The sequence below is a fragment of the Sinocyclocheilus grahami genome, unplaced genomic scaffold (genome assembly GCF_001515645.1).
Source record: "Sinocyclocheilus grahami isolate Dianchi unplaced genomic scaffold, SAMN03320097.WGS_v1.1 scaffold27.1, whole genome shotgun sequence".
NCBI lineage: Eukaryota > Metazoa > Chordata > Actinopteri > Cypriniformes > Cyprinidae > Sinocyclocheilus > Sinocyclocheilus grahami.
Genome location: NW_015505206.1, coordinates 443,210 through 467,157, shown reverse-complemented (window position 1 = coordinate 467,157; position 23,948 = coordinate 443,210). Strand labels below are relative to the sequence as shown.

Sequence of the window (23,948 nt, the reverse complement as noted above, 5' to 3'; positions counted from 1 at the left end):
AGAATAACATTCAAAACACATGAGACAAAAGGAGTTTAAAAATTTATTTTTTATACACTTTTTTTTTTTTTTTTTTTTTACCATTTATTATTTGCTTATTTAATAAGGGGGTTGAGGACAAAGAGAGAGGTCATTGTATTTTTTATAAAAATGTCCCTCATTCTTTCCATTTTTGATCTGTCTTACACGCTCACTCGTTCCCTCTTTCTGCATTAGACACTATGTGCCCCCGTCCACTCAAATTTTTAAAAAAAGGAAAAAAAAAAAAAAAAACAATAAAACAAGCACATTCAGTCTTGCCAGAGGTATCTAAAACAAAATCTGTTCAGTTGGATTTTATGTACAAACGAATATGCGATCACAGGAGATCCAGATGGGGGCGCTCTGTCACTCTGTGGTGATCCGCACAGTTTCAGTCTCAGCCGCTCTGTCAGTTTCCAGGAGGGTGGAATGGAATCTGCTGGGAAGGATGAGCCTGCACTGACACTGATGGGAGCAGAGAAACACACCAATTAATCATTTGTAATAAAACAAATTAAAAACTGAATAGTAAAAGTAATACAAATAAAATCTTGGTAAACGCATTTGCACAATGCTGTATTTTAAATGTCAATTAGATCTAATTCTGTAAGCTTGTAGCTTTTAGGACACAAATTACTTGACTGCAAACAAACAAACATTAGTTTTTTTGTTTGCAAGAAACTCACCCTGAGGTGGTCCAATGTAGGTGTAGTGCTGGTGGGGTCCCTGCTGGGGTGGAGGATGCCCATGCTGGGGGCCAGAACCCTGCTGAGGGGGTGGTGGGGCATGAAGCAACATCACAGGTGGAGGACCGTGACCTCCTGAGTGGTGAGGACCCGAGAGAGCATGGGTCTGAGAGAGAAAGAGGAAAAAAAAAAAAGCGTAGAAAATTAATGCAAAAATAGGTAAGTGTATAAATTTTTTATTTTTTACTAAAATGGTTGACCGAACACTTGGTAATGATTCAGATGCAGGGTTCCTACATATACTGCAAAATGACATTCCAGGACTTAAGGTCTTTCAAACAATATTGTTATCTTTCAAATAATAATAAATAAACAAAAAATAAAATGGTACAAATAAAAGTGCAGCACAAGCAAAGCATGCAATGACTGTGGCCACTTTAACATTTGAAAGGATACTATGGCAAAGTTATCACTTTCCTTTTATTTTATGAATACACAATTTAGCGTATGAATGAAAGCTATATCATACACTAGGGGTGTGACAAACAGCTCATGAGCTGGGACAAAATACAGAGACTTGGTTCACTAGAACGAGATAATATTTTAATATTATTTTAAAGAAAGTTTCAATTACAAAACATTTGTCGTTTAATCACAAAATGCAAAACAATGCGGTTGTACTTTTGAAATGTTTAACTAATCTAGGGCCGTAACTAACAATTATTTTGGTAATCAAGTAACCTACTGATTATTTTGACAATTGAGCAATCTGGCTTTAGTATGACTATTTATATATAAACTAACGATGAGGCAATCATAATTGGTTCAAATAAAATATCAAAACCAAGTAATTACATGGGTTTATTGAACAACACTGTTAAAATACAATGTAATATGCCTATATATAATAATGAACATAACCAACTTAAAGTCCGCGTGAACCGGAAGTTGCTGCTGACTTTCAGTATGGTGACGTATATCCACCTGAAACAGAATATTGAGTAGAGGGCGGGGTTTTATTTTTGAGCTCCTCCTCATCTTTCACTCGCAGCAAACTAACGGTTGGAGGGGCGTGGTGAAGCAAATTCTGCCCAAGCGGTCAAACTGACCTCATCAGAGCAGGAGCGCCATTCCGGAGCGGAAGCAAAAAATCTGATTTTGATTAAAGGTTACCAAGACAATTTTTTTTTCAGAGGATTAACTTGCATGGATTAATTTTTTACCTTAAGACTAACAATGTGCAAAAATAAATATGGTAAATTTTGATTTCATGCGGACGTTAAGTACATTATGTATTATAACAAACACCTGCAGAGGGTGCAAACAGCAAAAAGTGCTGGTGATGTTTCACTTTACAGCGTGATTCAATGACGTTTAAATCCATTTAATTTTAATGTTTTGGACACAAGCAAACTCAGAGCAACTTTTATTTTGAAATCGCTATGTACAACAAATCGCATATTTAGAAATATGTTGATGTATTCTCCTGTGTTGGCATAGGTTTATAAATGATTTATATTACATATCTAGAGAGATAACGCACACTGTTTTCCCAGATGAACGTTAAGCAACCCAAACTCACAGCATATGCAGAGGAAGAGTTTGTCGACCGAGCTGCTGAGATGGAGACGTGCACCACGCTTGTAAATGATAACAGTGCAACACAAAGTGCGTCAGACTTTATACGCGTTCCCAAATGAAACCCAAACAAACAGCACATGCAATAAAAGACCAAACAATATAATGCAAGCTTGGCATATGATGGTAAGAAATTTTCATGTTGCAATTAATTGCTAATGCTTTTATCACGGTATAACGGTATTATCACGAAATAGAAATTTAGTTGCAAAAACTGTGGTCAAACTATAACAGGCTTAATACATTTTTTTAGGGATGCACGATATTAAATTTTTGCCAATATCAGATATGCCGATATTTTTCAACTCATTTTGGTCGATAGCCGATGCCGATATATTTCCTTTTGTTTGGAAACAACAGCAAGTCTCTCCTGTGCAGAAATTATAAGCAAATTCTTTTTAATTTTGGTTAGTTTTTAACAAGAACTTATTTGTTAGAATTAAATAAACAATAATGAAGTTCTTTTATAATGACAGTACATTGAAGATTTGAAAATAACTATAAATAAACTATATTCAATCTCTGCATTTTTTTTCCAGAAACATGCAGTGGTAACCTTAATATTTTATTTTAAGACTTAACATTTGTAAATGGTCTAAAGCAAGAGAGTTAAAGTAAAGAGTAAAAATTCTGAAAATCTTTTAGAGCTCATAATTGGTTTAAAAAAAATATAACCTATTACACATTAATGAATAAATCAGTGTATATAAAATTTAAGTGTCATGTTTGTGATTTGTTATTTTTTGTTAATGTAAGCTATAGCGTCTGACCTTTAAATCAAAACATACTCGATTTTATGGCATCAATTACTGCTTTATTTAATCAGAAACAGTCTAAATATTATTTGTGTATTTTGCATTAATTTTATTAGAAGTAGGCCAACAGCGCCCCCTACGGAATTAACCCTATACCGAATGGGGATTAGGACCCGGTGGAGGCTGCAAGTGCCATTACGGTTTACTCTATCATACACCGAAGACGTTATTCTGTACATGCTTTCTCAGTTTAAATGCAGCGATCCAAAACAGTGAATCTAATCATCATTCAGGCAAAACTTTGCATCAAGAATGAGCCACACTGCTGACATGATCTAATCGCTAGCACACCCCGGACACATGTGAGTTAATGTATTCCTCTTATCGGCAAGACATATCCGCATAATTTTTCATATCAGGCCGATATTTACATTTAAAGCCATTTTTGACCGATTCCGATATTGGTCCGATAATATAGTGCATCCCTACATTTTTTTTTATAACAAAAAGAACTGAACATTTACATACAATAAATACACAAAAAAATTTCACACAGATTCAAGTGCAAAAGATTAACACTTTACAATATGATCTCATTACTTAATTCATTAATAATTAATAATGAGCAATAGCTAAATTTTCTACTGAAGTTATTAATCTTTGTAAAAAAAAAAAACTGCTGTTAGTTCATTAAATAACACCGTTGCATTTTGATTTTAACAACGTGTTATTAAATAATGAAATAACCCAAGATTAATGAATGTTTAGAAGAATTTTTCATTGACAATTTATGTTAACTAATTAATTAACTAATGTTAATTAATAGAGCCTTAATGTAGCCTAAAGTGTGACCAAACAATAAAGAATCAAAACATTTTCAAAAATGATCTAGGGCATGTTATTTTGTTAAATTAGGGCTGTGCAAATATAATCGGTTCAGATTCATAATCGCAGGCGATACGTCGCTGATAATGAACGCGATATATTGCGTAGCTTGTCAGTGAACTACGGCTCGGTGTAATAAATGCTGCTCCATCTGAAAGCACGTGATGGGAGATTTACTACTAATCACAGAACCGGCTTTACTGACGAGATGCGCATGATAAAATCGCATTCGATTATTTGCACAGCCCTAATTCATTTTTAAAAAAGTTTGAAAATAAATAGCCTATTAAGTCTAAATATTTAAGTATTTGGTACTGTGATGAACACCACTGTGAATACAAAAATCTGAATGACTGTTTAAACCATAGATATGCATCTATGGTTTACCATTTAAATAAGTTTTTAGGAAGTAGTGCAGCTGCTTTGTTTATGGGAAGTCGCCACGAATGGCTAGAGTCGGACTCGTAACCCAAAGGTTGCAGGTTCCAGTCTCGTACAGGCAGGGATTGTAGGTGGGGGGAGTGAATGTACAGCACTCTCTCCCACCTTCAATACCATGACTGAGGTGCCCTTGAGCAAGGCACCGAACCCCCAAATGCTCCCCGGGCGCCGCAGCAAAAATGGCTGCCCACTGCTCTGGGTGTGTGCGTGTTCACTGCTGTTTGTGTGCACTTTGGATGGGATAAATGCAGAGCACTAATTCCGAGTATGGGTCACCATACTTGGCCACATGTCAACGTCACTTTCACGGTCACTTTTTCACTTTCACTGGGTTTCCAGGGTTGCATTTCTGCGGTTCAGCGCCATCTGCTGTCAGAGTGAAAGTGCGCTTTCATTCAGCGTGTCTCCTTCACGTGTTCTGCCATGCACTTCTCATCTGTGCTTGTTTACATCAGAGTGCGCATGCGTCTTTTACGCAGCACACAGCGGTGTTGTGCATTGTGACCAGTTGGAGAAAATATTCTTAAAATGCATTAAAAAAAAATCTGAATAATTTGTTTTAAATAATTATTCATTGTATTTTGAAGTGCCCACGGTAACAATATCGTGCATATTCATTATCGTGATATATCGCATTACCGAATACCAGCACATGTCTAATGCAAGCACTATCAAAGGATATCGCGAGACCGCTTTTCACCTCAAGGAGTAATAATCGCAAGATCTCTAGCACTCCCAAAAGCCGGGAGAAATGGTATTTTACACGTGCAGCATTGATAATTTTGCGTAAAAAGATTGTTTTTATCGAAAACAAAAATGAACACTAATTTCATATATACTGCCTTTTAAAAATTCAAGTACTTTTTAAGTACCTTATCATAAATATGGCTGTTTTCAAGGGTTTTCCAGGGCTTACATTTTCAAAAAGTCAAATTCAAGTACTTCAAACACTTTAAGCACCTTGTACGAACCCTGCAGATGTTTAACCCGCCTGTTATGCCTTACTTTGTTGGGTCCTCTGGGACACCAAACATAAAAACAGTAATATATTATTCTATGAATTATTAAAGTAATCCATCTTATTTTTGTTTATCCCAGTCACATTTCTGAACTGCACTGATGTGGAGGTGTTTTGTGCGAGGTTTACGGTCATCACCTGTGTCAGCTGTCCTAGAGAGGAGTAGGGGTGAGGCAGGGGCTGGTGTCCTGGTAGGCTGTAGCCCTGAAGGGAGTAGGAGGCCTGTGGCGAGCTGTGTCCTGGGGGCAGGTTAGGGGGCGTGGGGGCTGACAGCGGACCAGCGTGATACAAAGACTGAGGCTGAGGACCAGACTGACCAGACTATAAAAAGAAGTCAATACAGTACAATTATTGAGAGCTTGTGAAATTTTAGGGGATCTCTTGTAGAAGTATTTAGAGAAAGTTCTGGCGGATTACGTACCTGTCCTGGACTGGGGGCGGGGTGTTGAGGGGGTGGCTGGCTGCCTGTGGGGGTGCTGGAGGGTTGAGGATGATGGATGGAACCAGAGTGATGAGAGAATGACTGTGGAGCTGAAGAAGAAAGAGAGAGAGAGAAAACCGTTGATAACACTGTGTGAATATATATATATATATATATATATATATATATATATATAATTCTTGTACAATGAACTAAATCCAGTCTACGATGAAAAAAAAAATCCTTACCATACATCCCCTGCTGAGGGCCTGGTGGTCCTTCAGTTTGACCAGGGTATTGGGGGCCTGGGGGACCCAGAGTCTGTGGGTGCCCTCCCGATCCAAGCATTCGTGGTCCACCCTGGAGCATAGAATACATCTAGGACAGAGAGAGAAACAACAGTTTTTTTTTTTTTTTTAAAAGAAAAGACAATTAACTTAATTTAAAACAAAATCTGCTTGTTTGAAAATATACTAGAATCATGTGTTCTACTGAAAACGTGTGGGCTGGTACCTGTCCAGGGTAGTGGGACATTGCTTGTATGACCTGGTTGTACTGCAGATACGAGGGAGGGTAAGGAGACGCCACCAGAGGAGGTCCTGCAGCTGATGCCGCAGCCTGGATCATAGGTGGCGCTGAAGAGCTGTGGTCTGGACGAGGAGTCACCACAGAACCTGAGACAGGCAAAGAAAGTAACAGGAGTAATAACCCTGCGGTCTAATGTTCATACTATCCATCCTAAATAGTATGTGAGATTAGAATAAGTGCCAAAGCATAGTATGTTTAAAAAGAGTATGCCAAAAGTCTACGGTTGGTCTCCTATATACTATTACACACTCTGATGGCTATAGGCCTTTATCAGTCCCCATGTCGTCACATCCGGCTCCAATTAGTAGCGCAAAAGAATTCCAGACTAATGGACAGACACCAGTTTGTGAAGAAAATTAAAATAATTTAGTTGGACTTAGTCATAAATGTCAATATTTAAAACTGTTTATTTATACTGATGCCCTACCATGCATGTCATCCTTTATTTTAATATGTAACATTATCTGATCGACGCGATGGTCAGCGTCATAAGATGCTAAAGTTACTCCAAGAGAAATAATTGGACTGATTTAAATTCATTTTTAAAGGGTTAGCTCACCCAACAATTCTGTCATTAATTACTTTCCCTCGTGTCATTCCAAACCTGTAAGACCTTCGTTCCGCTTTGGAACACAAATGAAGATATTTTTGATCAAATCTGAGAGCTCTCAGACCCTCCATAGACAGCAAGGATATTACCACGATCAAGGCACAGAAACGTAGCAAGAACATCGGTAAAATAGTCCATGTGTCATCAGCAGTTCAACCGTAATTTTACGAAACTACAAGAATACTTTGTGCGCAAAGAAAAAAAACTACTTTATTCAATTCTTCTCCTCCCCATTCCATCTGTTGCGGTGCGCCGCCATTGTGGAGAGTACCACGACACATGCGCTTACTTCTGGTTCATGTAAACAATGCATGTGTGTGTTCAATGTAAGCAGCGGCACCACGTGCATGCATTGTTTACATGAAGCTGAAGCAAGCGCAGGTATCGTGGTTAGACATGTGATGGTATTCGGTAACGCGATATATCACGGTAATAAATATGTACGATATTGTTATCATGGGCACTTGAAAATACAGTGAATAATTATTTATTCCAAATTATTCCGATTTTTTTAATGCGTTGTATGCTGCGTGAAAAACGCATGTGCTCTCTGATGTAAACAAGCACGGATGAGAAGCGCATTGCGGAACATGTAAAGCAGATGCTCCGGATGAAAGCCACATTCACTCTCTGACAGCAGATGGCACTGAAGAGCAGAAATGCAGTGTTACCCCGGAAACCCCTTAAACAAAGCAGCTGGCTACTATCTAAAACGTATTTAAATAGCCATCCAGATTTTTTAATTCACTATGGTGTTCATCACAGTGGCAAGTAGCCTACTTAAATATTTAGACTTAAAGGGGTCCTATTATGCTCTTTTACAAAGTCTTGATTTTGTTTTGGGGGTGTACTAGATCAGGCTCTCATACTAGGTTGTTCGAAAAACACATTATTTTACATTATTACAACACCTCTCTCCCCAGTCGGGCATGAAAGGCTCGAATGGTTCCTGCATCAAATGAAGGCCCGCCTTCTGAAATACGAAATGTGCTGTGATTGGTTAGCTGGGCCAGTGTGTGCTGTGATTGGCAGCACTCGGCACCTGGTCGGGAAATGCCATGCCCCTTACAATAGCCGCCTGCGAGCTTCAGTGTAAATATTGAGTCAAAATTAAATCAATTTGAGCGTGATTTAAACCTGGATGATTGTAACCACTCTTAGTTCGTCTGCTTTGGGCAAGCTAGCACATCTCTGACAGTGATAACACTCGTTGCCTTCTCTAGTGCAGCTCAACCAGGTCTCTTTCGTCGATCTTTGTGATATCACAAATCCCGGAAATTATGCGTTGTAGTCCAAACGAGTCATTCGTTGTAGTTTTTGAAAAGTGATTTCTGTTAAATAAAATATCGCTTTTTGAAGTGGACTGAGCTTTGTAACTTTGTAATGTTGCTGTTTGAGCATAAAAAAAGATCTGCAGACTAACTAAAGTTGAGAAAATTAAAAAGCATAATAGGACCCCTTTAATAGGTATTTTCAAACTTGTTTTTACATTTTAATCTGGATTATAACAAGCCCTAGATATTGTTTGAAAATGTTTTGTTTCTTTATTGTTTGGTCACACTTTACATTAAGGCTCTATTAATTAACATTAGTTAAACTGCCAATGAAAAATTCTTCTAAACATTCATTAATCTTCGGGAATTTTAATATTTAATAACACGTTGTTAAAATCAAAAGTTGCAACGGTATTATTTAATGAACTAACAGTTGTAATTTTTAACAAAGATTAGTAACTTCTGTAGCAAATGTAGCTATTGCTCATTATCAATGTTAATGCATTAACTAAGGTTAACTAATGAGATCTTATAGTAAAGTGTTACTTTTTGGTCTTTATTATTCTTTTGCACATTAATCTGTGTAAAATGTTTTACTTTATACATATTTTGTGTATTACTTTATTTTAGCTATGTAAATGTTCAGTTCTTTTTGTTACAAGAAAAAAAAGTAATTAAACCTGTTATATGTTATGACAACACTTGACAACTAAATTTCAATACAGTGATAATACCGTATACCGTGATAAAAGCATTAGCAATTAATCTCAACATGAAAATTTGATACCGTCATATGCATAGTCGTGATACTCTCTCCACAATGGCAGCGCACTGCAGCAGATGGAATGAGTAGGGTTGAATATCGTTTGAATTTGATCAATTCCAATTCCGATTCTGCTTATCGATTCCGATTCTTTTCGATTCCCAGTTCCGATTCCAACGTGATTAAATAACGATATCAAACATTTATCCGGTGTCTTTTTTTTGCAAACCATTTAGTTGCAGCTGAATACCATGAACAAAAATCAACAGGCTACATAAAAACTGGACTCTTTAAGAGTTGTTTGTGTGCAAAATAGAGCTGCATGATTCTGGATACATTTATTTATTTATTTTCCCCAATGGAAGTTGTGGTTCTCTCATGATTCTGAAGAAAAAAAACCAGACAACTAGACAATCACATGTAATTTATGAATGAATGATTCAATGACTCACTCAAGATGTACTTGATTCATTACTAGATGAATCCGTGTTCTTGAACGAATCTCTTGTATGATTCAAAGACAAATACATTTTAACTGCCCCTTTTCGCAAACCTACTGGCGTAACAATGTAATCGATAAACCTTCATTTGAAGAGTCAAATTACTTTCAAAAGGTGATTTACTCCATTTTAATCGCTACCATACACATCGTACACAGTTCAGATTTAGTTTATAGTTCAGATATAAACTATTTATCCCAGTACTTCTGTGATTTGAATGTTTGTAACACAGAAATAATGATACTGTGTGACTGAAAAGACTGTGAAGCCGTTTCATTCATGACAGACTGCTCTCTTTAGGTCAATGACAGTGCGAACGCAAATTTAAATGTTCAAATCACACTGGTGTGATCGTACTCTGCCCGGACGAACCAAGTGATCACAACATTGATCTCAAACGTCAAAGGTTGAGGAATGAAACCGACGAAACCATTGTAATTTAGGAACAGAATCACGTTGGTGTTTGAATCATGTTCGTGATCTTTAACAATCTACTAAATTAACGTTCTTTGTCATGTTGGTGGTGACACCTCTCTTGCAACATGTTTAGCTATCACAGATATTATACTTAGCTTTTTTGGCTTCTGATCACAAATGTAGCAAAACTTTGGACATCCTATGCATCTCAAGTTTTTAAATGAAGAAAGTACTCTTTGTGATTGGTTTTCGGTCCTTTGTATTGAACTATACATACATGCATGATGCCGTTTTGCCGATAATAGTTTAAGCAACTTTCATTATATAAGGTTTATAAACATTATTTAAAACATTATGCACTTTTTCAAAGATAGTCATGTTATTTTATTATGCTTTGAAGAAACGTGCATAATATTTTGCTCTATGCGCCCCCTTGTGGCCTCAGAAATTATGCCTTTTAAATTTGAATATTGATCATATTTAAGTACAAAATTCAAATTTAGTTTTTCAGGCATTTTGACAGACCTAGTTACCATTAATAGATCATGTGTGAACAGGACCTTTTCAGAAATTCCGGTAAATGTGTTCTGGCAATCATATCGTTTTATGGAGATGACATGAGTACTCCGAGCGGTTTACAAAGCTCCGCTACTTTTTAATTAGTTATTCTATGTAAATATGCGCTAGATGGACATCTTTGACCACTGTGCCTCGCAGCTTTTTGTCGCGCTTCTCCATTCATCAGGGCTGCGACTCTGCAATTGGATAGACTACTATTTTGAGCGTATTATGCACACTATTTTTTTCCGCAGCCAAATGCTGCACGCCAGAGATCCGGCACGGTGCCGGAGAACTTTAAGCCCTGTGCACAATAGCTTTTACACAGCACAAGCCTGATTTTGTGAGCTGTATGCGAGGTGGCCTTTTACGCAAGGTTCACACATACTTCGTTTGCAATGCAGTCCATGTGTGGTAAGCGGTGCAGAAGCAGCAGGTGTTCACTGTGCTTTCACACAGGAGTCTGAAACTGATCCATGGCTGTTTACTACAAACACAACATTTATCCATTATTTTGATTTCAAATCCAAACATTGTTACTGAAAATGCTTTTTCAGCACTGTGATTCTTTTTTTTTACACAGTACAGTAATACAATCTTTCATAGACGTGTTTAAACGCAATAAATATAAGAAACATTATTCAATGCTTTATACTCTTGCATTTACTTCTAGATTGATATATTAAGTTGCCCAAGCAAGTGGCAAAACATTTATACTATTTCTTACATTATCACAAACATTCTAAATTAAAACTTACCATTGACAGAAAAAGTCAGCTCTACTGCCTTTTCTTTTGCATTTAAATCTTTATTACAAGCAATCCTGTGGTTCATAAAGAACTTTGTTTTCCTACATCCCACGAGTGCCATCAACTATTGCCTACGTTTTCGTTTTCATATTTACCGCAAACAATGCGCTGTCACTTTAATTCAGCGCATGCAACGGAAACGATCTCTGCACTGCTGCAGATGCACCGCTCCTTGAACACACTGCCGGACCGCAACCGTGTACAGTGTGAACGCTTTAATCCGTTAACATGAGCGCAGAAAAAATATCCACCTCATACACACTGCAAACGGAGTAATGTGAACCTGGCATTATGTGCGTGCGCATGAGCGCACAGTCTCCAGAAGAACGCGCGAGTGCCAAATCGTTTAAACACTGGCAAGAATTAAAAAGAAATGCAATTTATAAACTTTAATGACGATGCAACACTGCTGCGATTGTGCAAGTGACAATTCCTGTGTCAACTGTGCAGTGTGCAGCTCGCTTAAAGTGCAGACGACTTAGTGACAGTAAAGTTGTGACAGGCCAGTTTACACTGACAGGGTGCGTGTAACTATGCGACAGAGTGGTCTGTTAAAGATGCAATTGCATGACGTGATAGTATGTCCCAAACTTGCCTACTCTTCTACTACACACTCAAGTGTGTACTTTATCCTCACCTAAAGAGTACATAATTTAAGTAGGCACACTGGGATGCAGCATGACACACGTACCATGAGTAGATTGCAAAACAGGGCCTGAAAATCTTATTTTAAACGTTTTCAAGTTACGATTTTATTAAATAATAAACAAACAAAAAAAATTCAAATTAAAACTTCAATAACAAAAGTATTTAAAATGTCATGCCCTGCCGTTTAATAATAATAATAAGCATTTAAAAGGTTTCAGCCCCTATTATTGTTGTTAATATCTATGTAAACTAAATACAGAAAAGGTCAAAGTTTATGCAAGTATCAATTACATCATTAGTAAAACCAATAATTAAACAAGCATAAAAATTTTTTTTTTAAAAACCTGTCTTTCTCTTTATTTATTCCTTCCCTTTTTAGCTTCTACTTATTTGAACAATGCCTAGAACTTGGTATTACAAGCACATCCGTTGTCTGTTTGCCTCTTTAAGAAGAATCGCTTTATGTATTACCCAATTGTCGCTAAGTCGCTATGGATAAAAGCGTCAGCAAAATGACTAAATGTAAATGTAATGTAAATGCATTACCTTTGGTTCTTTGGTACTTCCCTTGACTGACAGTTGTCATGGGATATGGGTACATTTGAGGTGCCTAATAAAAGGAGAGAGGAAGAAAGAAATTCAATTTGCAAACCATTCTATAAAACTCTTGAATTTTGTCTAAAGTTATGAGCAGCAGGGATAGAGACCTGTACAGAATGGCCCTGTATCTGTATGGGTGAGACATAGCTCAGGTACTGAGTGTTGTAAATGGCCCCCTGGCCTGGCGGGGCCTGCAACACCACCGTGGGGCTGGGCGGAGTTGGCCGTGGCGGGGTGGGAGTGGCTGAGGGCTTCACCTGCAAAGAAGACATGACAACTTGGCTTAGCACATTTAACAACTATATAAAAAAAACTTAATAGGGAAAAAACAGTGCTCTTACCATGCTGAGAGGAGCCTTGGTGGGGTTAAACTCTTTGGCGTTGGGGTTGAGTGTAGATTTCTTCACTTGACTGTGTCGGAAAACATTATGAATTGCATTAATTACCAACATACTTAATATGCTACATACTAGTAGCTGTCAGTTGTGACTTATTTACTAACTAATGTTCTACTCACTCAGCCATGCCCTCTGGTCTCTCAGAAGCCTCGGGTTTGCCCTCCTCACTGCCTGGGGTCCTTGCAGGTTGGGGCGTCCCTGATGTTTGCCCTTCCGCAGTTGGATTTTGCATGGCAGGGCCAGACAGGGCAGAGGGTGCAGAGATGGGCGTGGATGGTGGAGGGGTGGTGGTCGCCACCCCCTCAGCATTTGTCTCTCTACTTCTCTCCTCTGCTGGAAGCTCTGTGGTCTGAGTTGAGGGCGGGGCTGTTTTAGCTTCTGTTAGAGGGGCAGGGTCTGTTTGTGTATTGTGGGCGGGGTTTGCTTGAGCAGAGTCAGTGGTCGAAGTTTTGGAGCTGGAAAGGGTGGAGCTAGATGGAAGCTAAAATCAGAAGAGGGGGGAAAAAAAGCATTTAAACTATAGTTTATACTGTATTTAACTATATTAATACTATAAACATTTTTTAAAGACTTGTTTATTGTTATATGCCATCAAAAAGCCAAACAGTCTGCATTTAAAAATATGCAACGACTTAACGGCTTTAGTGTGGGAAAGAACTACATTCTCATGAATGACAACCGAATTAAAAACAATGGTAAAATAATAAAACATTCATTTTAAGTTGTTGATTGTTGATATCTATAGAAATAATATTGAGTAGGGCTGTCAAATCGATTAATCATGATTAAATCGCATCCAAAATAAAAGTTTGTGTTAGCATAACGTGTGTGTACTTATATAAATCACATACAGTGGGTACGGAAAGTATTCAGACCCCCTTAAATTTTTCACTCTTTGTTATATTGCAGCCATTTGCTAAAATCATTTAAGTTCATTTTTTTTCCTCATTAATGTACACAACACACCATATTGACAGAAAAACACAGAATTGTTGACATTTTTGCAGATTTATTAAAAAAGAAAAACTGAAATATCACATGGTCCTAAGTATTCAGTCATGTTTAACTTTATAAATTTTTTGTGTATTGTTTTATTGTATTTAAATGTTCAGTTATTTTTGTTATAAGAAAGAAGTTATTGAACCTGGCTGTTATACTGTATTATGACAACACTTTTTTTGCAAGTAAAGTTCAATATCGTGATAATACCGTGATAAAAGCATTAGCAATTAATCGCAACATGAAAATTTGATACCAGCATTTCCCTAAAATATACACACAGTAGACACATTATGCAAACAAACTTTTATTTTGGATGCGATTAATCAATTTGATGTCCCTAATTTTGAGTTTTTTGCAAGATATGTGCATATATACATATCACAGCTCTCTGACTGGTGGAATTTTCTACATTGGCAATGTCGTTTTCACCAGAAATTCTGCTGTTAAACAATTTAAAAAATAAGTTTACATAAATAACCCAACTGTTGCACCGTATGGAGTTCTGGGTTGTTCCCAGTGCATTACTAGGTGCTTGGCAGGCCGTTGTTAGGGTGTTAGGAGTGATTGTTAGGGCATTACTAGTGGTTGCTTACTGGCTCAACAAATCAAATGAGATCAACCACTTCCAAAAATCTATTATTCTGGCTTAATTAAAAAATATAAATAAAAAAAAAGACTATGATGCTTACCCTAAAAGCATTACCAAACTTGCGAAGCTCCTCGAGGTTTGATCTCGGCTGGACTGAAGGGACTATGAAAAAAAAGAGAAGAACACTTTTAGCTAAATGAAAAGCACATATAGTGAAATTACTGAAAGTGTAATACAACTTCAGGATTACCTTTGCTGCTCTTGCCCTCCTGAGGACTAGCTGGACTCTCCATCCTTTCCTTTGACAGGATTTCATTCACTAAAGTGTAAGGAAGAGAGTCAAGATAGTTGGACGCATTTACAATTAACAGTGTGTAACCACTCAAATTTGTAACAACATCTCACCATCTACAGGGAACAGAGGGGTGGGGCCAGTGGGTTTGGAGGTCACCATAGTAACTGAAGAGGTATCCAAATAGGTAGGATTAGCCAGAGGAGGGTCCTGGGAAGGAACATCTGGTTTAGGGGAACGAGAGACTGGAGAGAGAGAGAGAAAGGTAATCATGTTAATTTAAGAAAAAAAAAAAATAGGGAATAGAGGTTGGAAATGCACTGTATCCTTTCAATCATTTTTAATTCATGAAGGATGCATTTAACTGATCAAGAGGTGACAGACAACTATAATGTTACAAAAGACTTCTATTTCAAATAATTATCTTGAACTTTATATTCAAGGAAACCTTAAAAAAAAGTATCACAGTTTCCACAAAAATATTAAGCAGCACAACTGTTTTGAAGAAGAAAGAAGAAGAAGAATTTTTTCAAAGAAACAACTACTACGGTTTCTTGATCACCAAATCATCATCATATTGGAATGAGTTCTGGATGATCATCTAGACTGGAATAATGGTAAATTACATCTTAAAATACAAAACAGTTATTTTAAACTACTAATTTGACAATATTACAGTTTTTACTGTATGTTTGATCAAATGCAACCTTCTTACAGACTTCAAACTTTTTAAAAGTACAGTATAACATTAAAAAAAAGACCTGTGACAAATGGATTGGCTAACAAATAATCTTATTACAATATTAATATTATATAACTGAAATGAGCATAATTCAATTAAAAGGGAATAAAATCGCTGCTGAACTATGAACAAACACTTGAAGATCTTACTAAATTGCATATAGCAAGTAATACAATAAAAAGGTGTTCATTACTAACCCACTGTAAAATATAAAGTGTACAACAACGGACAAGATTAAAAGCTGAAGATGATCCTGCGTTTACTTCAAGCGTCAAATAGACCACAAAGCTTGGTTGAATGTGTGAGTCTATTGTGTGCATAGGTGTAATTTAACCTGTAGGGGAGGAGTGAGAGTTTGAGGTACGCAGGTTTCTGTTGGTCTGTCCAGGCCTTTGAGACTTAGGTGACATTCTGGATGACACTATAAGAGATTGATGCAATGTTCATTAAAACACAGGGCGGCAATCATCACAAACATCAAAAGTGACAGGTCTCTTGTGCGCGCACACACACACACACACACAACTTACCTCCATTGACAGGCCTGGCCGAGTCTGAGAGAGACTGTGGGTGTGAGAGCGAATGTGGGAGTGCGTGTGGGGAAGGAGGGCTGGAGTGACCCGGTTCTGAGGGGCGGGGCTGTGTAGGCGGGCTGCTCTGTGATTGGTGTGCAGAGTATCCTCCTCTGACGGACAGAGGGCTGCTCCTATCAGTGGGAGGAAGGGTCTGACCACTACCAGAGGGTAGGGGTCTAGGTGAGGAGCTTGAGGGGCCGGGTCTATTTGCTCGATTAGGCAGGGTGGATACAGCTCCTCCTCTTTCGCCCCTTCCAGAAACTCCCATTTCTCTCTCCCTTGCCCTCTGCGGTAGAGGAATGTACTTGCCCTCCCTAAAAAAAAAAAAAAGGAAAAAAAAGACAGACAGCAGTGATCTTCAGTATACCAAAGGAGAAAGACTAGATGAGATGGTGATGAAAAGAAAGAGAAAGACTGTTTTGAACCTGCTCCCAGCACTGGAGAACCCAGGGCTATCTCTTCCTCTTTCTCCTCCATCACGGTCTCTGTCCCGAAGCACAGCACTGTATTTGTCTTCCTCGGTTCGTCCCTCTTCATTCTCCAGCGCCACCCGGTAGCGATACTGCAGACTGCCCTCAATCTCACTGGCCAATCGAGCGGCCCGAGCTTCTCGCTGTCTGAAGCCCTCAGAGCTGCCCCGCTCCAGAGGAACCCTAAAAGAGACAGGCAACAGAACGTGATGTTTACTTGATTTCTTTGAGCAGGATCGGAGCAGTTTTTAAAAAAATCTTATTTAAGACCTGCGCATATTCACAGGCGCATTCTGTGACTTCAGTAAACAAGGCTTTGTTACGCCATAACAGTTTTGAAATGTCAGTGATTCACCGCTAAGGGGCAATCTCTGTGAACTTAAACCAGTGTCGGTGTTTTTTTTGTTAAATTAAAAAAAAAATTTTTTTTTAAAAGTACTAAAATGAATATTAAAGGGGTCATATGATGTTGCTAAAAAGAACATTATTTGGTGTATTGTGTTTATGCGGTTTAAGGTTAAAAAAACACATTCTTTTCCACATACTATACATTATTGTTTCTCTTCTATGCCCCGCCTTTCTGAAACGTGTCGATTTTTACAAAGCTCATCGGTCTGAAAAGCGAGGTGTGCTGTGATTAGCCAGCTATCCAGTGTGTTATGATTGGCCGAATACCTCAAGCGTGTGACGGAAATGTTACGCCCCTTAACACACTGTGATGCCCTGTCCGGCCGGAGCAACGATTCAAAAACATGAAAACCCATTATAAACGAGGCATTCGTTGCATCCAGTGGGAACAGAATTATGGATTATAATGACTTATACTGTCTTTTTACGCACCGCGTAAACATAAAACCATGTCTGCATTTGTGATCGGAGAAATGACAAACAACAAGCCCTACTCTACACTGCCCAAAACTCGCGTTTGAATCATCAGTGGCAAAAAAAATAAATAAAAATAAAAAATTAAGTCAGAACAGCCGGCATTGTAGTCTACTCTCCCAGGATCGGGAAACGTCCTCCATAAAATGTGCTGGACACAGCTGAATATTTGGGTTGAAGTGTTCTGGAACAGTGTTGTAAATACAACTTAACCACTGATTTCTAGTCGTGTCCATTTTTGAAAGGGCAAACAAAGTAGTTTCGCTTTCACGTTCGACTTGAGAATGGCGCCCTCTTTGGATTTGAGACTTTAGTCTTTGCAACTTTACAGATCTTCTTTATGCACCAAGAGCTTGTAACACTTCAAAGAGAAAGGAAAAATTGAAATCGCATCATATGACCCCTTTGAAATACACAAAGCAACTTTTTAGTACATATATGCATTAAGCCATATCATGATTTGTGTTTTTCCATGCTCAAATTTAAGACCTCTTAAGATAAGACTACGTAGAATCTATTTAAGACAATTGACTTAATATGGTCTCAATATCTTCAATTCGGTTTTGAATTGATTTTAAGAAACCATGGAAGCCCTGTTTGAAGGACAGAAGGCTTTTCCACTTCAAACATTCAAAGGTCAAGCTCTCGGAGTAGAGAGAGAGAGAAAAAAAAAATTCTAAAACTGACAGAACATCAACGTACGTGTACATGGAGAGACTGGAGTCATAGGTGGACTTCACCCCATAGGTCTCCTCATTGAAGCGGAACATCTCGCTGGCATCCCAGCCATTAGACTGAAAGACAGAAAATGGCATGTAAAAAGCTTCAAGCATGTGCAACCTAAAGAAATGATTCCTAAAAAAAAACAAAAAAACAAAACAAATAAGTGATCACATGATTGGATATACAAGCATGCTGGTGGAACTCACTGTATCTGCATCTAGGTCAAAATTTTCTCCGTTGCTATCGCCACCATCCCATCTTTGAAGGACCTTCTCTCGGTGGTCACCATTTATTCTTGAACCAATTGCAGAGTCTGTAAAAGTGTCTGAAAACATGCACACAAAGCCTTACATCAGTGTTAATTTTGATTACTTAGATTATTTCATTTTTTATTTAGTGTTTAAGACTATTAAGCATTTTCATCTCAAGAGTGTCACATTTTAGTCATTCGAGTCTTTTTTTTAGTCGACAAAGTCATTGCATTTGTCAACTTTTAGTCAAACTGCAGTTACCAACATTTATTTTGGTAGCTATTTGGTAGCTACTTCAAACAAAATAGTCATTAATTCTTCTCCCTTTAGACCAAATCAATTAAGCTTATGAGAAATTTGAATCAAGGATTGCATTTGGACAAACTTGAATAAATGATGACCATTTTCATTTTTGGGTGAGCTATCCCTTTAACAGTAGTGAAAAGGGAGCAACTTATAAAAATTATAGTTGTTCATAGGGCTGGGTATCGTTCAATTTTGATATCGATACCGGTTCCTGAACGATACTTTTTTCGATACCAATTTTATGAAATCAATTTGAACAAGATTACATTATCTAAAAAAAAAAAAAAAAGCGTGTTGATGTTTATACAGACTCAAAGACTCATCTCCTGAGCCACTGCACAAAGGAACAAAATGTAACCAACACAATAAATCAGTGCAAAATAGTTTTAATAATGCTCAAATAGTCTTCCGTTTACACATCTGTTAGGCTATATTTACACTAGTTAGTGTTCGTGTTAAAATGCATAGCTCAGACAGAATCGTGGCCACATAACCACCTCTGGGAGTGCATTATTTCTCTAATAAATTTTAACGGCCTGGAGTCCCAACCACACATCAACACATTGTTCAGATCATTTGTTTCAAGACATTTGACATGTTTCCGTCCTGAAATCTCGTGTGGCTGGAACTAATTTTTTTACGCACCTCATCCCAAACCTTCTGTTGCAAATTCCAAAACGTCATTCTAGAGCTGATAACAGAGGCTTGAGCCATTGATATGTAGGTTTAAGCAGTTATTAATGCAGTCTAATGCGGTTATTAGAGAGAGGGAGAGATTAAGTGCGTCGTTTTTTACCCTATTGTTTGTTATATTTATTTGCTCAATGTCTTGAGCAATGCGTAAATCCGGCCCTGTTAGACGGCTATCGGAAGTTATTACAAGCGTAAAAGCGGAATATAAATCTAATTTATTGTCTTATGTAGCATGATGCTACAGTTTGCATGAATGGTCACATAACACGCGCTTACGGTCGTGTAACGTTAGTATGAACAGACATCTGCATATGATCGGAACTCCACACAGCTCCCGCGCTACTCTATACTGAGGGTATTACAGTACCACGAGAGCAGACTGCTCCGTGCACTTTCGAATCGCTCTCGCGGATGATCGATCTGCACCGCGCCTATAGTCGAACACACCGGCAAGTGCCGCAGGCTTATTGGCTCACTGTCGCGGATGAGATTAACCCCTTAGATATTGAAATTTGGTACCGAACGACAAGACGGTTTTTGATACTCGATGGTATCAAGGCAATTCGGTTGGTGCCTAAGAAGTATCGAACTCGATACCCAGCCCTAGTTGTTCATATATAATATATATAATTTTTTGAAAAATAAGCAGAATAAGACAAGACAAATATGAAAGAGATACAAATTAAACTCATTTTTCAGATACAGTAGGTTTACTTGACATTTATTTAACATCTTTTGCTGGTTAACATTAATGACACGGATAGGTACTTAATTAGGAATGCTGTCTCTTTAAGACGGAAGGCATGCATGTAATACTGACACACGTTCAGTTTTCACCCACCCGTTTACTTTCATTTAATCCACAACCGACTGTATTCACGTGAGATACTCTACACGATCAACATTTGGACTGCTGTGTGTGTGTATTTGAGCACTGAGAACTGATCGCGCGCTGTATATGAGAACTGAAGAAGTGGAGCATGTGCAAGAGAGAGCACTTCTATCAGCGCGATTCCGCCTATCCTGCCTTCACTAACTTTAAATTAAATCGACAACGAATTGTGACTCCCGGGAAAAACGGGACATCTGTTCACTTTATTCCTACCCCTTCGGGTGCTGAGGCCATTGTTTCAGATCGCTAGTTCATGTTTTGGTAGCCAATCCATCCACTGCGGCTGCCATACTGAGACTAGATATGCAAACACCCCTCATCCGATTGCAATCCAATGACAGGGACGCACATTTTGAAGGACAAGACAGTAGCCTATAGGATGTATTTTGAAAGTCCGGTAGTCCTCAAATAACATTATAGTCCCGCCTCGTCTTGTTAACAAAGACGCGGCATAAATTTCATCAGTTTTTATCATCAGATATTGGTTTTAGCTAGTCAACGTCTCGTCTTAGTCACAGAAAAAAAAATTTCATTAACGAATATTTTTCGTCGTTGTCTTCGTTGACGAAATTAACACTGCCTTACATTTCCATAATTAAAAACACTACACATGTATACTACTTCTACAGAGTCATATACACACCTCTGGTAGCGTAGTTGAGGTCCACATCTCTGCAGATCATAGTGACCAGGTCATTAGGGCCAAAGATCATGGTGTCCGTGATCTCTTCTCTCCTGGGATGGACTGGTGTGCCTCCACCACCGCCTCCATCTCCTTCTTCATTTTTCACTTTGTGCACTGCGTCCACTGCCAGCTCACACTAAAACCATAGATACTGAGTGAGACTTGATCATACGTTAAACTTCACGAGATAGGCCACAAAAAATAAACTAAATATATAAAATAAATAAATATAAATTAGTCAATATCAAAGATAAAATATGGATTGGATAAATCTGAACTGGGTCCTGTGTGAACAAAGCCCATGATTCATAGTTAAGCAAATTAAATGCAGATGTGTTTTGTCAGTAGATTTGCAATGACTGACTTACACGTGAGCTTAACGTCTTGAAGATTCCCTCATATATACTGCCGTTCTTCACCATAACGTCACATCTGGAGCCCTGTGGAAAAGATTGCATACGTGTCAAGTATTTTATTGCTTAATGCTGAAAACAAATTAGAGAAGATGGTGTGAATCACATAAAACCAAAACAACTAAAAATCAAGAATTTTTATTTTAATTCACCCTCCCCCCTTTTTTCCTTTGTCAAAACAGGGTTACCACAGTCTAGACAAGCTAGGAGATATGAGGTGGCCTAATTTTAAAAGCATGATTTCTATACCTGTAAAAGTCATCTAAATTAATAAAATGCCAGCAAAACTTGTCATGGGCTTTTTATAAAAAAAACAAAAATATTAAAATGATTTTCTTATTATTATGCCAAGCTCTAAAGCACTTTATCAGGAAGAAATTGGCTGGTTTCAACAGCCATCAATTAAACAGAAATGTGAACAAATTATTTCATGCCAAAACTCACCACCACGGCTGTGAGAAAATGGAGCATCCGTGAGTTGTTGTACACACCCTCAAACACCTAAAAAAAATTAATTAAAACATTTTTTTTTTTTAAGTACATACAAATATCTTTAAGCATTTGGTGGTCCGAAAATGCAGTAAAATACTTAAGAGGATACTAAGACATCTAATAATCCTAAACTGGAAAATCAAGAGTCTAAAAAGTACAAGCTTTTACGTACAGGTGGTGACTGTGAGGGAGTCTTCACAGAGTTTCTGTTTCTTCATGGAAAAAAGGAAAAGAAAACAATCATTGGTCAAAGATAATTTACATAACGCACGCGTGAGTGTGTGTGTGTGTGTGTGTGTATTGCATCATGCAAATCAAGAGGAACGCAAAAGACGAACAATCATACCAATAACAGATTTCTGTATATTAAGAATGTCTTGTATTCATGAGTTATATCAAATACGTGGACAAATGTGCTGTGTCTGCGTGCATCTAACTAGAAAGTGAAACACAGCCCCGGTGTTACAGGCATTGCTCTACTGTTACATGTGTGGACAACACTTACAACATCGCGAAGCGCGTGGTAAAACAAAAGGACAATTATACACGAGTAACAAAATAACGATCGGACTGAATCTGATTGCGCATCATGACAAAATATTATTTTGCAATGTCAATATGTAAACAAAAGCAACCAAGCGCGTGTTTTAGTTGCGACAGACCGCAAAGCGGGTTATCGGAGCTGGCTAACAACACAGGCAAACGCCGTATCGAAGACAAACAGCTTGACATTAACGTGCGCAAACGTACACATCTCGCGCCCCTCGCTACAATCAATCAAATCGATTAGGAAATACGAATGTTTGTACTTTTTTGTCACATGCATCCCGGCTCTTCTTTGAAGGCGTCTGTCTAAAATAGCTCAAGTTGAAAGTCGAGCACAATACTGAATCATATGGGATCGAAAAACAACAACAAAACACTGCTGATGACCCGCCTCCGAGAGCAGTCATAAGCTGGAAGAGATGGCAATCAATTAAAATCTCAATTCTATTGGTTGACAATATTATTTCTGGGCGGATGTGTACCGATTGCGACAATGTCCTCCATTATTGGCCCAAAATCGTGTCATTCAAAACATTCTTCGCAGCGATTGGCTAGTGCTCCTGCTAATTTAACAAGGCTCGAAACAATTGGTGTTCTAGGGAGTAGATCAAGTATGCGCCGAGGACACGCCCACTTTGACCGGTAGGCCTCGTGTTAAAATGCCAGTCCTCGGACTTTCTGAGCGGGGCAGCCCAACTTGTGCCTTACCTTCCCGCGGTGGGTCTGTTAGAGTTGCTCCCCGGAACTGATGAAGCCATTGACCCTGTAGTTCCATTGGATGTTTTGCGGCCGCCGGGTCCAGGTTGCTGTCAGAAAGCACAACGATTCTTAAATGCTGACACAAATTAAGCTTTGGACAAATTTACGTAACGTTCTATTCAAGAGTCTAGCCGAGTGGTGAAGGCTAGCAGGTTTACTAGCACGTTACGTTAAACAAAAAACGTGGAAGCTTAATGGAGAACGACAATATTCGGACCATAATATCCATTATGAGTTTTAATATTCTCGATTGTATGATTTGTGAAAAATTAAGTGCAATTTTTAGTCGCGGTACTCACGTTCTGTCGGCGAAAAGACATAACTAGCCGCTAACTGGGTTGCCCGCTAAATTCCCCTTGTTGCCTATGACAAGCTAGGAGGTGGACTAGCCGGCCTGCGGTGTTATTTTTCTAGTTTTTCCGCAGCGTTCTCCGATCCGCACGAGCGCGATCTCCGTTATAACCCGAGGTCCAGTTCAGTACGATATTCTGTCACGAACAGAACACGAAGAGATAACGAGCCTTACGCTTCTATTAAATATTACCGGCACCACGTCTCGCGAATTAGCCAGCGACAAACGCGAAGGCAGTTTTTTCAAACACCCTC

General features: G+C 38.3%; 1 protein-coding gene across 3 annotated transcripts; it reads right to left on the bottom strand.

The window, feature by feature from the left end:
* Positions 1 to 79: 79 nt before the first annotated feature.
* atxn2l (ataxin 2-like) lies at positions 80 to 23,943 on the bottom strand. 3 transcript variants are annotated; one of them, XM_016252746.1, is made up of 24 exons: positions 23,642 to 23,943; positions 23,292 to 23,389; positions 22,210 to 22,249; positions 21,990 to 22,046; positions 21,501 to 21,572; positions 21,091 to 21,268; positions 18,512 to 18,630; positions 18,285 to 18,376; positions 16,656 to 16,883; positions 16,186 to 16,544; positions 15,990 to 16,076; positions 15,027 to 15,158; positions 14,872 to 14,940; positions 14,722 to 14,774; positions 13,150 to 13,511; positions 12,974 to 13,043; positions 12,740 to 12,889; positions 12,579 to 12,642; positions 6,379 to 6,539; positions 6,114 to 6,243; positions 5,866 to 5,975; positions 5,583 to 5,765; positions 708 to 873; positions 80 to 486 (listed from the first exon to the last, which is right to left on the bottom strand). In XM_016252746.1, the coding sequence occupies exons 1-24, from the start codon at positions 23,660 to 23,662 to the stop codon at positions 431 to 433; spliced, it is 3,057 nt and encodes a 1,018-aa protein (XP_016108232.1). In that variant the 5' UTR covers positions 23,663 to 23,943; the 3' UTR covers positions 80 to 430. The 3 variants fall into 3 exon arrangements, with proteins under 3 accessions (XP_016108232.1, XP_016108225.1, XP_016108237.1); XM_016252739.1 differs by having other exon boundaries at positions 14,722 to 14,783; positions 23,642 to 23,942; XM_016252751.1 differs by lacking the exons at positions 23,292 to 23,389; positions 23,642 to 23,943 and adding an exon at positions 22,847 to 22,923 and having other exon boundaries at positions 14,722 to 14,783.
* Positions 23,944 to 23,948: the final 5 nt, after the last annotated feature.

What these genes read in the sequence shown, in the direction of transcription:
- atxn2l (XM_016252739.1), bottom strand. Translation starts at nt 23,662, where the DNA reads ATGTCTTTTCGCCGACAGAAC. An exon ending in TTGACCTAGATGCAGATACA is followed by an intron (nt 18,377 to 18,511) that starts GTGAGTTCCACC and finishes TCTGTCTTTCAG; the next exon opens with TCTAATGGCTGGGATGCCAG. An exon ending in TCCAGTCTCTCCATGTACAC is followed by an intron (nt 16,884 to 18,284) that starts GTACGTTGATGT and finishes TGTCTCTTTTAG; the next exon opens with GGTTCCTCTGGAGCGGGGCA.